Genomic DNA, 13,181 nt, shown 5'->3' on the forward strand with positions numbered 1-13,181 from the left:
GGCCTGCAGCTATTTCTCCAGCTGGACACAGATCCAAGGGATATTCCCAATTCCCACCTCCCAGCAGGCAGGTGGAGCTTTTCTGTGTTGAACCATCCCATAACTTTTATAATCATTCATTCATTCATTCATTCATTCATTCATTAATGAATATGTGCACCCACCCAGGAAATGCAGGTGTTCCCCACCAGGCAATCACCAAACCACCCAATAATTCCACAAAATAAATGTCCATACCCCAGGTAGCACTTGCAAGGAATTATTGTCCATCCACAACTCCTTTAGATTCTGGATTTGTTCGAGAACCTCGGGCTGGGGAGAAGAACAAATAATTATGGGCAGCTAAATAAAGCAGTATTTCTTTAGTTAAATAAAAATCAGTATTTTCTTAACAAAAAAGCTTCCCTCTTCACTTCCCTTTGGTTTTTTACAGCCCCCCTCAGCCTTTCAGGTGCTCAAGGACAAGGAGAGAACATTCCCTTCGTGTAATTTAACCACTGCTGCTCTTCATCAAAACGTGTAACATTTCAGCAGCTTTTGCAGAAGGAATGAGTGGAAAGGACACATCCTTGGGAGATTTAATATCTGCAGCTGGCACACCCGGGAGTCAGGATGCACCAGGGATCATGGGCACTGATAAAACCTGGAGCTGCAAAATTAAACTTTCATCTGGTTCATTCTTTTCAGCACCTCAGGGTACCAGGGAGAGAGGCTGAAAAAGGCAAGTCCCCGAATCACTCCTCACTCCTTACAGCTGGGAAAATCCAGAACTACAAATCCAGGTCAATATATATTCCCAGGTTTCCTCAGCAGTGTTTTCCTTTCCCATGAAACACTTTCCACAGCAAACCAAGACCTGGAATTTGCCTTTGCCCTCTCAAGTTGTAGAGATTTTTTTCAAAGCCTGGCAGAACCTGGCATTAAATATGCCATGAAATATTCCATGAAATAGTCCATTCCAAATCAGGTTCCAGCATTTGGAAGCAGTACAATTGCCCTGGAATGATTCCAACGCAGGCAGGAACAAATGGACCTTCAGACCATAAGAGAGACCTCGAGCTGGTCCGTGTGGTCTGGTTTGGAATGCTGCCACTCCCAGAAGAAATCTGATTTTCCACTTGCCCAGGAACTGTGGGAGGAGCTCCTGGTGTCTCATCAGGTAAGAACAAAGCTGATAAGGTGGAGAACTCATTCCTTGTTTTCCACATCTCCACATAATGAGTTCTATTAAAAACTATTGGTGAACATTTTAAAGATGATTTATTTTGCCTCTGTTAAATCCATTGAAATTCTGCTGTCCTTCAGTGATTAAAACCACTTCTAATTTCCAGGCTAAATTGATTAATGGTCATTTGCTACTATTTGTTCCTGCGCTGATTAATGTCTCTTTATCCCTCTGGAGTGTTCACGGGCTGAGGTCATTATGGATAATCATAATTTCCCCTCTCAACTTTAATTTGCTCTTAAATCCCTCTCATTAACAGACACCTTTCTCCAAGGCCCCTGTACAGAGCACACTTTGACGGGGAATTTCTTGGATTATAATTTCCCAGCATGATGGGATTTCCCGTTACTATGGAGCACCATGGAATATTCCACATGATGGCACTCCACGATCCAGATGAGATCTCGTGGATGGGTTGGTACTAAAGTGGCATGAAAACCTTGTTTGTGTCTGTCAGAAATGCTTTGGTTCGGGTCTGTTTGGGGAATATCTTCATTTTCCACTTAGGCTGCTACAATTGGAACAGAGTAGAATGGGAATAGGAACAGGACAGAAAAGGAATAGGAATGGGAATAAGAACAGGAACAGGAATGGGAATAGGAACAGGAATAGGAACGGGAACAAGAACAGGAATAGGAACAGGAACAGAAACAGGAATGGGAATGGGAACAGGAATAGGAACAGTAACAGGAATAGGAATAGGAACGGGAACGGGAACAGGAACAGGAATGGGAACAGGAACAGGAATGGGAACAGGAACAGGAATAGGAACGGGAACAGGAACAGGAGCAGGAACAGGAACAGGAATGGGAACAGGAACAGGAACAGGAACGGGAACAGGAACAGGAGCGGGAACAGGAACAGGAATGGGAACAGGAACAAGAACAGGAACAGGAATGGGAATAGGAACAGGAATAAGAACAGGAACAGGAACAAGAACAGCTGGAAGGGTTTTACATTGACCACCCAGTCCAACTCCCTGTTCAATTCAGTCTGACCAAATCTTAAACGGTATTATTCAGGGAATTGTCCAAATGTTCCTTAATCTTCCTCTCCAAGAGCCTGTTCCATGGTCTGGAACCCTTTCCATACAGAAAAGCTTCCTGGGATGGAGTCTGAATGGAAGATTCACATGACTTTTTGATAAAATTACATTCTATTTGATCCTCTTTCCTTTTCCTTCTCTCCCCACCTTTACCTCTTCCCTCCCTGAATCCCTCCCAAAGCCTTGCTGCTGGCTGCAGACTCCTGAACCTCTGGAACCGGATGGAGAGAAGCCAAACTTAGCAAAGCTGGTCCTTGCTGGGACCAGCGTTCACCTGCTCCAGGCAGAGCTGCTGCTCCTCCTCTTCCCAGGGCCAGGTTTGACTCCCCAAAACCAGGGAGATGCCAAACCTTGGGATTCACTGCTCCTGCAGAGCCATGACAGGAGCTGCCTCTTCCCTTCCTTGATTACATCTTGGATACAGCTGCTATTTAGGGAGCCACAATTTGCATTCCAGGAACGCGCGCGTCTCCCAGGATTCGGGAATCTTGTTCCCAGCAGAGTGGATGAACGGAATTATTTCGTTTTGGCCATGGCAGCCTCGTGCCCGTGGCTCCATCTGGCTGCAGGAAGGGCATGGACTTTTCCAGGTCTGAGGGAAGGGCCACAACAGTCCCTGGACACCAAAGAAATGAAGCTCTCCCACACCACCGACTCATCTTCCTCCAATAAAAAGGAGATTTCTATGGAAACCCAGATCAGATTTTCAGGACCCATGAACACAGGACCTTCTAATCCTTTTTTCCTAGGTGTGAGTTTAACTAGTGCCACTTTTCCTAAGGCATCCCTGCAGATTCCCACTGTTCCTTGGCCTCTTGGCCCATTTGGCTCCAGTTCCTACATTTTTGGAGCAGCTGCCTGAAAAATGAGTCACCTTGGGAATTCTGGCCCTAACAGCAGGATGGGGCCACCCCTCTCCTCATCTATCACTTGTGGGATCACTCTGCTGCCATGGAAAAATACGGAATATTGTCCAATTCTTTTCAAACACCACAAACCCCAGCCACCCCCAGAAGAGACACTCTGAACTCGGAAAGGATTTAATTCCTACAATTAAAATTCCAAGCAGCACTTCTGAAAATTTTGTTCTGTTTATCCACGCTGAAGATTTTAATTAAAAACCTGAGTTAAAGCCTCTCTTTTCTCCTGCATGGAATAAACGAGCAGCCTGGAACAGGGTGGGAGTTACTCCATAAAACAGACATAAAGACTTTGCTACAGCTTTTTACCACCAGGTGACATTTCAGGGTTTGTTTGAAGTGGAATTATCTCAGTTTTAACTAAAGCTACAGGAACTATTCCCTTGTAGGGCTGTAATCTCTGATCCTGGTCTTCCAGGACTCCCCAGCAACAGCATCTTCTACCTTCTGTGCTGACAACAGAGAAAATTCCCAGAAGATTTAAATCTCAAGGAAATTAATTCTGATTTTGGGGACGAGTTAGGGACAGAAACTCCTTTGGGAGTCCCAAAGTTACCTCTTCTGGAATCACAGAAGCCCAGACTGGTTTGGGTTGGGAGGGACATTAAATCCCATCCCATTCCATCCCCTTCCACTGTCCCAGGCTGCTCCAAGCCCCGTCCAGCCTGGCCTTGGACACTTCCAGGGATCCAGGAGCAGCCACAGCTTGCTAATAAAAAGCAATTTCTAATCATTGGTGATAGCAGTCTCTATTATTTCCAAGATATAATGAACGACATTAAGAAATCAGCCCCTAACTGACACAATAATTCATCCTGAGATCCTCAATCCATCCCCCAGGGAGCATCCCAGGAGTAACAACCTGCTCAGAGGGGGAATGCTCAGCGACCTTGAGCTGAGGAAAAAATCCTGATGGGGATGAAGCACATTTGGTCACCAACATTCCCCTCAGCAGTACGAAACACCTTCCATGGGACAGGGAAATATGTCCCTTGCCCAAGGCCACGATCCAACAAAGCCTTTCCAGTAAAAGCATTAATGCCCCATGGACAGAGCATCCAAACCCCACAGGATTCCCATTAGAAACAGGAGCATTTCTTACCAGCTCAGAGAACTCATTATTGCCCAGATCGAGCCTCTCCAGCTGAGTCAGTTTGTGCATTGACCTGGAACAGATTAGGAAAGACTTAAAATGAGATTTTAACTTGCAAAATGTCAGATTTTGCTGGGATAAAAATAAAGCTGCATTGATATTGTTATGGCAAAAAAGAATTGCACCATTTTGATGCTGATGCAAATTTAAACAATCCTTGAGACATTAACTGAGGTTCTTGAACTCAAAAGCCAGCAACAGTTATTTTTATACAGAAACAAACAAATCTTGGTAGAGTTTTGCATATTACCTCAGGGAAAATGCCCCATGTTATATTAATAAGTGATTGAAATGAAATATAACAGAAACAGTGGCTTTTTGATAGAGATTTATGCATTTGTTGTGGTTTTTTAGAAACCACTAGAAAGCGTTTGGACTCTTGGGCCAGGTCCCCAGCGTGGCTGCCCCTGCCCTGAGGTTCAGCTTTAATCAAGTTCAAAGTCAATAAATCAATTTTTGCCTTTGTTTCCATGAGCAAAAACAGAGCAGGGTTTTATCCCAAGTGCAGAATTTCTCCTTAAGCCCTGACAGACCAAAGTGCTCCCAACACCACACTGGGTTTGGGGGGTGCAGTGAAAAAGAGAGGATAAAAATAATTAAGTCATTTAACATGAACGGCAACAGGCAGTTCAGAGGCCTCCTGAGGTAATCAGATCCTAATCAAAAAATTAGCACAGCCTTAATTGCTGTGATCTGAAATATCAACCATTTTATCTCTGCAATTTGTACCAGAGGTAAAACTGATTATTATTGAAATGCTGTGGCTGAAAACCAGAGCCTTGGTTCAGCATTTCAGTCACGGCCCAAGCAGGCTGTGCTCAGAGCACTGCTGCATTTTTACTGCCAGCAAATTCCACTTTTCCTTCGTTAAAATGGGGAAGTAAACCCCACAGAACCAGGAAATAAACTCAGAGGAACAGGGAAAGAAACCCCACAGAAATATGGAAATAACCCCCACAAAAACAGGGAAAAAAAAACCCACAAAAATATGGAAACAACCCCCACAAAAACAGGGAAAGAAACCCCACAGAATTAGGAAGCAAACTTCACTGAAATTGGAAAATAAACTCCATGGAAATAGGGAAATAAATCCCACAGGAACAGGGAAATAAACCCCACAAAACCAGGGAAATAAACCCCACAGAAACAGGGAAATAAACCCCACTGAAATAGATCACAACATACCATTATAGCTAATATTTTAATTATTATACACATTATATATTATCTGATATCTATTTTTCTATTTTAGGTATTTCTATTATAGACTTTCAATGATTGAATCTTGAAACTCTTCAGAGATAAAATACACTCAAATTGGTAAAACCTTTGTCTGTCATCCCAAATTCTTTTGAACACAACTTTGACAGCTTTTGTTGTTCTACTGTAAATTCAGCTTAAAATGCAACTTTTGACCATTATTTGTGCCATTTCTACAGTCAAATAAACAGTTCCAGAAACTAAAATTGATGTGGGGGCAGATTAGTTTCAGGGAGTTGGGGCTCCATCAAAAGAAGCTCTGCCAATGTTCCAGTGGAAAATGAGATTTTTCCATTAGCTGTTGATATTTTTATCTCTTTCGTGTAATGACTTATATTTCTCTCATGGAAAGCTTCATTCTGGTTTTTATGTGGGGTCATTGTATAGAGGTGGATCAGGAAAGGAGCAATTATGAGTAATGCTCAGTTAAATCTTCATTGCTTAAATGATGTAATGGCAGAGAATTAATGTGCTCACGGAAGTGGCAAATGAAGATTCCCCCCAAATCTTTATTGGGATCCCGTTTGGAGCTGTCCTTCCATTCATGAGTGCCTCCATTCAGGGGATTTTGGGCTGTGAGGGTGGAATTCCCATGAGGTTCAGAATCAGGTGACTTTATTTTTTAATGATTTTTAAACACGGGAATGTGATTTTTAAAAGACTACAAAGGCATGGAAACCAGCAGAGAAACTATGGAATCCTTGGTGAAAAATGAACATTTTAAACCATCCCCGCTCCATAAATTACAACTCACATGATACAATCCAGGGGTATTAATTACAATTCCTGCTAATCACATTAATGGCTTAATTTAACTTCTCATGGTCTTGTAGGTTTGACTTTGCTGCCTTATTTAGAAGCCATTTATCTAAAAATTGTAAATAATTCAAATAACCAGGAAAATCCTCTGCTTTAGGCCACAGAGAAAATACCTCCAATAATAACATCATGGAATTGTTAAGGTTGGAAAAACCCTCTGAGATCATCGAGTCCAACCATGGTCACCACTGATCCATGTCCCCAAATGCCACATCCAAAGGTTTTTTGATCACTTCCAGGGATGGAGACTCCACCAAGTCATGAAATTAATATCAAATTATAATATCAAATGAATTGGGTTATTTAACAGTACTTGGGATCTCTGTCTCCACCGCCTCGAGGAGAAGCAGCCCAAGTTTCCCATAATAAAAACTGACTAAAAATAACCAAAGTTTCATCAGGATATGCAAGACATTATTCTTATAAACCTTTATGTTTATATATTATTCAAACCCCCAAAGAATTCCTCACACTTTCTGCTCTTCTGTACTAATTCTGCATGGAACGAACAAACAGAGAGTAAAGAGAGACCTAAAATGCACTTTTAGCCCTGCTTTCCCATTTATTTTGCCAGAGAACAGGAGAAGATCTAATTTAAGGTGCTGAATAATTCCCAGGGATGAACCAGGTTCGATGGGAATTAAGGAATATCTGACAACCCAAAGTTGACTCCGTCAGCTGAACCCAAAAACAGGAGAAAAGGAATTTTAGTTCCTCATTTCAGAGTCCTTTTGATTCCTCCTCCTGCTGCAGCGTGGTCTGGGGGCAGCAGGGATCAAACCCAGCATCACTTCCAAAGGAAAGCCAGAGAAATAAATTTGGGCTGGGATGGATCTGAGACCAAAAGTGCCAGGGCTCAATAGCAACCTGCATTTTCCTTGAGAAGTGGTTGGGAATGGGCAGGAACACCTGGAAAATTTCGGGTCACTCCTGAAACATCCCTCTGGAATTATGGGCAGGAGGATCCAGGAGGATCCAGGAGCAATCACCAATCCGGTTTTCCATGTGCAGGAATAAAAGCAGTTGAGGGCCATAAAATTTTGCAGAATTATCTTTATTTTCCTGCTGACACAAAGTTCCAGAGGGCAGGGAATTTTTCCAGGCTCATGGAAAAGGCAGCACGAGGTCCCGCAGTGGTTTGGGGCTCTCTGCTTCCCGACTTTAGGGAATTCTGGTGGATGCACTGCAGGAACACAGCTCCCAGGATGGCCCTGGGAGGGATGAGCTGGAATTCCCAGGCCAGAGCAGCTGCAGGAACTCTTTGGTGTGGCTTAAGATGGTGACAGGGCAAAATGTCATTCCAAGGGTTTGGCTGGAAACCATCCACAATCCAGCACCTTACTCAGGGAGAGGAAAAACCTACTAAACGAGAGAAAAACCCTATTAAATGAGAGAAAAAACCCACTAGATGAGAGGTAAATGAAAGAAAAATCCTATTAAGGGAAAAAACCTACTAAACGAGAGAAAAATCCTGTTGAGAGAAAACCCTACTAAAGGAGAAGAAAAACCTACTAAATGAGAGAAAAATCCTACTAAATGAGAGCCTCCCAACCCAAGCCAGGAAGGAAGAGAAAGAAAATGATTGAGAACTACTACATGTGAACCTACTGAGAGAAATCTACGAAGTGAGGACTTACTAAATGAGAAAAAAACCTAGTAAATGAGAGAAATGACCTACTGAGAACCTACTAAATGAGAGAAAACCTACTGAGAACCTAGTAAATGAGAGAAAAAACCTACTAAATAAGAACCTACTAAATGAGAACCCACCGAGCGAAAGAACCTACTGAGACCCTACAAAATTAGAGAAACAACCTAATAAATAAGGGAAAAAACCTCCTAAGTGAGAACCTACTAAGTGAGGGATAGAACCTACTAAATGAGTGAAGAAAACTCCTAAATGAGAGGGAAATCCTATTATTAAATGAGAGAAAAAACCCTCCGAGTGAGAACCCACTGAATGAGATAAAGAACCTATTAAATGAGGACCTACGCAGTGAGGACCTCCTAAGTGAGAACCGACTGAGAACCTACTAAATGAGAGAAAAAAATCCCTAAATGAGAAAAAAAACCCCTAAATGAGAACCTACTCCGTGAGAACCTGCAGGATTCCAGAGCCCCCATCCCAGGGCGCCAGGCCGAGCCAATCCCACTCTCCCACGGGGCAGGGACACGAAGCACCCGGGTACAGGAGGAGCTGGGAGTTCCCTGCAAGCTGTGAAAACCAGAAGTGATCCCATAGGTGAAACCCCATCCCGCTGCCCACAGCACTCCAGCGGCTCCCTGCTGGAATTGCGTGAGGGTGCTTGGATTCTGCAGGGCTGGGATTAACCCAGGATAACGGGAACGGCCCTGGGAGCCACTCCCCTGTGCCATGAACTGGGACAGCAGAGCAGGGGTGGAGTGTGACCAAATCCAATCCCATTAGCAGAGGGAATTCCAGCGTGTTCAGCTCCGGGTTCTGGGAGGAGCCCAGGATTTTGGGATAATGAGGAACAAAAGGAGCGTGAGGTTGGGTGATTCTCCACGGCTGTAAACGTTCTCCCCTCCCAGCACTTGGGGCCAGCAAGCTTTCCTCTGAAATTCAGCGCTCCTAAGGAGACCACGGGATCCCAGAATTCCGTGGAAAAGACCTTGAAGCTCATCTGGTCTATGGAAGGTGGCCCTGCCCGTGGAACTGGATGGGATTTAAGGTCCCTCCCAACCCAAGCCAGTCTGGAATTCTGGGATTCTATGAAGAACAATTAAGGCAATTTTCCAGACAGCTTTACACCCTTTAAAAATAGGAAAAGCCTTTTTTCCTAAAGCAAAACAATGGAATACATTTTCCAGCCTCTTCCCTGAGCAGCAAATGGATTCAGCTTAAAAAACCCTGAAGGGAAACCTCGTAGTAGCAGTTGCTGATTCAAATATTGCCAATATTTTAATAACGTGCTGCCAGAGTAGTAAAGCTGGGGGGGAGTGCGAGTTCCCAAAGTCAGCCAGAGCTGCTATTTGAGGAAAACAGGTCACCAGGAACCCTGGAAATGTTTATAAACCCAAAGTGTGGCAAACACTTCCCGTCTTTATCAGAAACTCGGGAGAAAGTGGAGCAGCATCTCAAAAAATAGCAGGAGGAAGTGAAGCTTCTCCCTAAATTCAGCCGCCCCCCGGACAGATTCTCAGCTGATTTAAATTGTCTCTTCCACTGACTTCAACACACTTCAAAAAAAAAAAACCCTGTGATTTTTGCCAGGCAACTTCCTAAAGTGGGATTTGGGAAGTGCTGAGGATGCGAGGAACGTGCATTTCACGGTACCGACACTTGTAAGGCTCAGGGAAGCTTGGGACCACTCAATGATCAGGTTCCTGGAAGTAAAAACCACTTTTATCCAGCAAATTCCCATCAGAAGGGAGGTAAAGGATTGGGACATTTGTAATCTCGGAATGTCTTCCTGGAATTTCTGGATTATTCACTTCATTTCTCCCTTTGGAGCAAAGTCTTGGCTACAGAAGGGCACAAAAATTGTGATTCCACAGGGTTAGAAACTACAAATTTGCAAATCTGACCTCTGTAAAGCAGCCACTGCTATTGATAATAGGAAGAATCTGGGCTAATTCACTTGATTTTGTTTTAAAAACAAAACAAAACAAAAATCTGATTTTCACACAGTTTTTATGACACTGCTTAAAAACCTTAATGTGTTTAATCTCCTTATACACAGCCCCAGCCCTTTAAAAACGCCAGCATAAATAGGAGCTGCAAATCATCCCAAGAAATCTGAATTTTAGCAAGAACAGGAAAACTTCCCCACTCTGCCTTGTTCCCATATGGTTTTTCCCTCGATTTTGGGTAGTTATGGATACCTGGCACATTCACTGCTGCAGATCCACAATGGGGTTAATTCAAATTAAAGCTTTGGGTCTACCTCTAAATTTGGGGGGAGAGAGAGAAATGGAAAGAAGTGGGAAGGCCTGGGGGGAAAAAAAAATGGAATGAATGTCAGAGAAAAACGTCATTTTTTTCACATGGTCTGTACAGAAAAAATTCAAAGCACACTTGGAATTCAGAGAAAGTTCCATTTTATGGAAATTCCTAAGAGGAAATTCTTGTGGGTGAAAAATGTGGATTTTTCCCCCCAAGCTTTTTTCCCAATAGATAATTGGGAAGCCAAACCAGATATTTTCAATGACATCTGCACCAAAATCTGGTTTTCACCCCTTCATTCATTACCCAGAAGGAGAAGCTTAATTGAGGAAGATCCTTCTTGTGGCCATTTCTCCTTCCAATATTTTTAATGGAAAATTTTAACTGGGCTGACCTTGTGTGCTTTTCAATTATGAGAAGAAAACTTATCCAATTTTCCCTTCATCGAGGAAAATATTGGAGCATCGATAGGAAAATATTCTCCAAAATAGGAAAATTTATTTTTTATGGGCTTGAGTGCACAGAAATCCTTTTGTACCTTAAATTGTGGCAATTAAACCCCAGAAATTCAGCCCAGCTCGAGGGTTTTGGAGAAAAAGCCAAAGCAGAAAATTCCTAAATTTGATCACCTACAAGAGGTAAAGCCAAACAATGATTTTCCAAGGAAAATCTGAATTTTGACAGCAAACAGAATGAGCAGGAATTCCCAGGGATAAAATCAACCCTCTATTTTCAGTGGTTATGCTTTGGTACAGTCGGAGCCTAAAATGTGCAATCAGGAATTCAGGACACTGGCTTCGATTCGAAGGCTGAAAAGTGATCAAGATAAAATGGGTGATTTTAACAAAAGGAAAATAAAACCCCATCCCCCCCACCATCATCAATTCTCATCATCTCGCCCATGAAGTCCTTTCATTCCTGACTCCAGCCAGGAGCCAAAGGACAGGGATGAAGTATTGTGGAAGGTTGCACCAAACCAACTGCGAAGAGAGGGCTGGAAAATCCGATTATTTCAGGAATTTCAGCTTGGAAGCCCCAAAGGACAGAGCAAGCCAAACAAAGAGGAGATGGGAGCGCTGAGCCGCGCCAGGACTCACTCACAGGCCTTTAGGTGATCTGTGGCAGAATGTGCCATTTCTGGCTGATCTCAGTCCATTTCCCCAGGCCCCAGTTTCCCCAGTCCCCAGTTTCCCCAGTCCCCAGTTTCCCCAGTGCGCACACGAACACTGGAGTGTCTCCCCTCGGTTCTCCTTTTTTCACAGAAATACCATTACTTTCAGGCCCTCCCACACCGTCGCTGTGCAGTCGCTGTTTTTCCTGCCAGGACCCGCTCCGGCCTTTCCCATTTCCCTGGGAGCTTTCCCAAAGGAGCTCTCCCTCTTCCCTCACCCCGTGCCACGAACGCTCCCTTGGCTCCGCTGAGCACTCCGTGACAGATCCATCTGGGTCCATTTTACACCCCTCTAAAGCACTCCCATCCTTCATTCCCAGCCTCATTCCCGACTGGAGAGCTCCTGATTTATCCCCACATCCCTGTTGGTCCCTCGGGACGGGACTTTGCACATGAAATCCCAAGTTTTAATTGCTGGTGCCCTTGGAATGCCACAGCCTCTCCCGTTTTTGAGGACTGCAACTTTTCCTCCTCACAAAGCCAATTAATCCTGAAGTCCAGGAGAATTCCTGGGTTTTTTCCTACACCAGGGCTCACTCCTCTGGAAATGATCTATCAGACATCACTTTTCCCAGCAGGAAAACAAGGGCTGCCCAAAATCCCAAAGATCTGCTGAGGAGCCACGACTTTATTGGGAGCCAGTGAGTCAGAGGATGAGATCAGCAAATCCAGGGATTTTCTCATCCCTGCCAGCCCCTCCAGGTCCAAAGGAGCTCCCCACAACCCCTCAGTTTTATGGATGACTTTGGGAAGAAACCCCACAGAACCCCGGGAAGGTGTTTTCCCCTGCCCAGAGATCAGCTCAGGGCTTGGACTTTACTCCAAGGTCTTTGAAAATTCCAGGCTGCTTGGAGCAACCAGCAGCACAGGGGAGATTCCAGATTTTTCCTGAGGTAAAAAAAAAAGCCATCAGGGAGGTTCCTGAATATTCCTGGTCACTCTCAGGAGTCCAACAGGGTGTTCAAATCCCCAGAAAATCAGTTTAGGAGCAGCAGGTCTGCTGACCATGAAGAGAAATGAATACTTAGGACAGAGCCTATTCCCAGAAAATACAAAATTCCCCTTAGTGAGGGAATGTGCTGTGATTCAGGAATGTCTGGGCTGAAAAATCAGGAAAATTGGTGGGCTAAGGAGGTTTTTAGGAGGAGGAAATCCCACTGCACTTTTCCCAGCACAGGCCACCAGCAGGGTAAAAGTTCCCAAATTAAAACTCGGTCAGAATCTCCCAAATGCTCTGAAATTTTACAGAAATTCCAGAAAAAAAAAAAAAATCCAGATTTTTCTATTTTTTGTTGGACAAATTAGAGCCTTAATAAAATATCAGAAATTATCTGCAACATCCAGCAGAGATTTCCAAATATTTCCAGCTGCTCAGAAGGTCCTGGAAAATGATCAGTGATAATCTCTGATCAACCACACAGAGGGAAAATAAATCCTTGATTTCATGGAAGATCTTTGGGCCAAACATGAAGATATTTTCAGCAGGTTAAAAACTTTTCTGTGGGGAAAATGGGAATATCCTGCCATGTTTTCATCACCCACAGTCAGAATTGCCTTAAATTGCTATTTCTGCAGTAATTTTAGACCATTTTGCATCCAGTTCCTATGGATACATCTTCCAACAACCTGGATTTAGCAGGAAATAGAGCAGATTTAGTGCTCTGCCTAACACAAAGCACAT

At 43.7% G+C, this 13,181-nt stretch overlaps 1 protein-coding gene across 1 annotated transcript in view; it reads right to left on the reverse strand.

Moving 5' to 3' along the window:
* LRRC7 (leucine rich repeat containing 7) overlaps positions 1 to 13,181 on the reverse strand; it is a 107,581-nt gene that overhangs the window by 41,299 nt on the left and 53,101 nt on the right. The window contains exons 7-8 of the mRNA XM_017740637.1: positions 4,293 to 4,356; positions 238 to 312 (exon numbers count right to left, since the gene is read on the reverse strand). Coding sequence (XP_017596126.1) covers positions 238 to 312; positions 4,293 to 4,356 — 139 coding nt within the window. The remainder of the gene's footprint in view (positions 1 to 237; positions 313 to 4,292; positions 4,357 to 13,181) is intronic.

This window comes from Corvus brachyrhynchos, unplaced genomic scaffold (genome assembly GCF_000691975.1).
Source record: "Corvus brachyrhynchos isolate BGI_N302 unplaced genomic scaffold, ASM69197v1 scaffold280, whole genome shotgun sequence".
In the NCBI taxonomy this organism is placed as follows: domain Eukaryota; kingdom Metazoa; phylum Chordata; class Aves; order Passeriformes; family Corvidae; genus Corvus; species Corvus brachyrhynchos.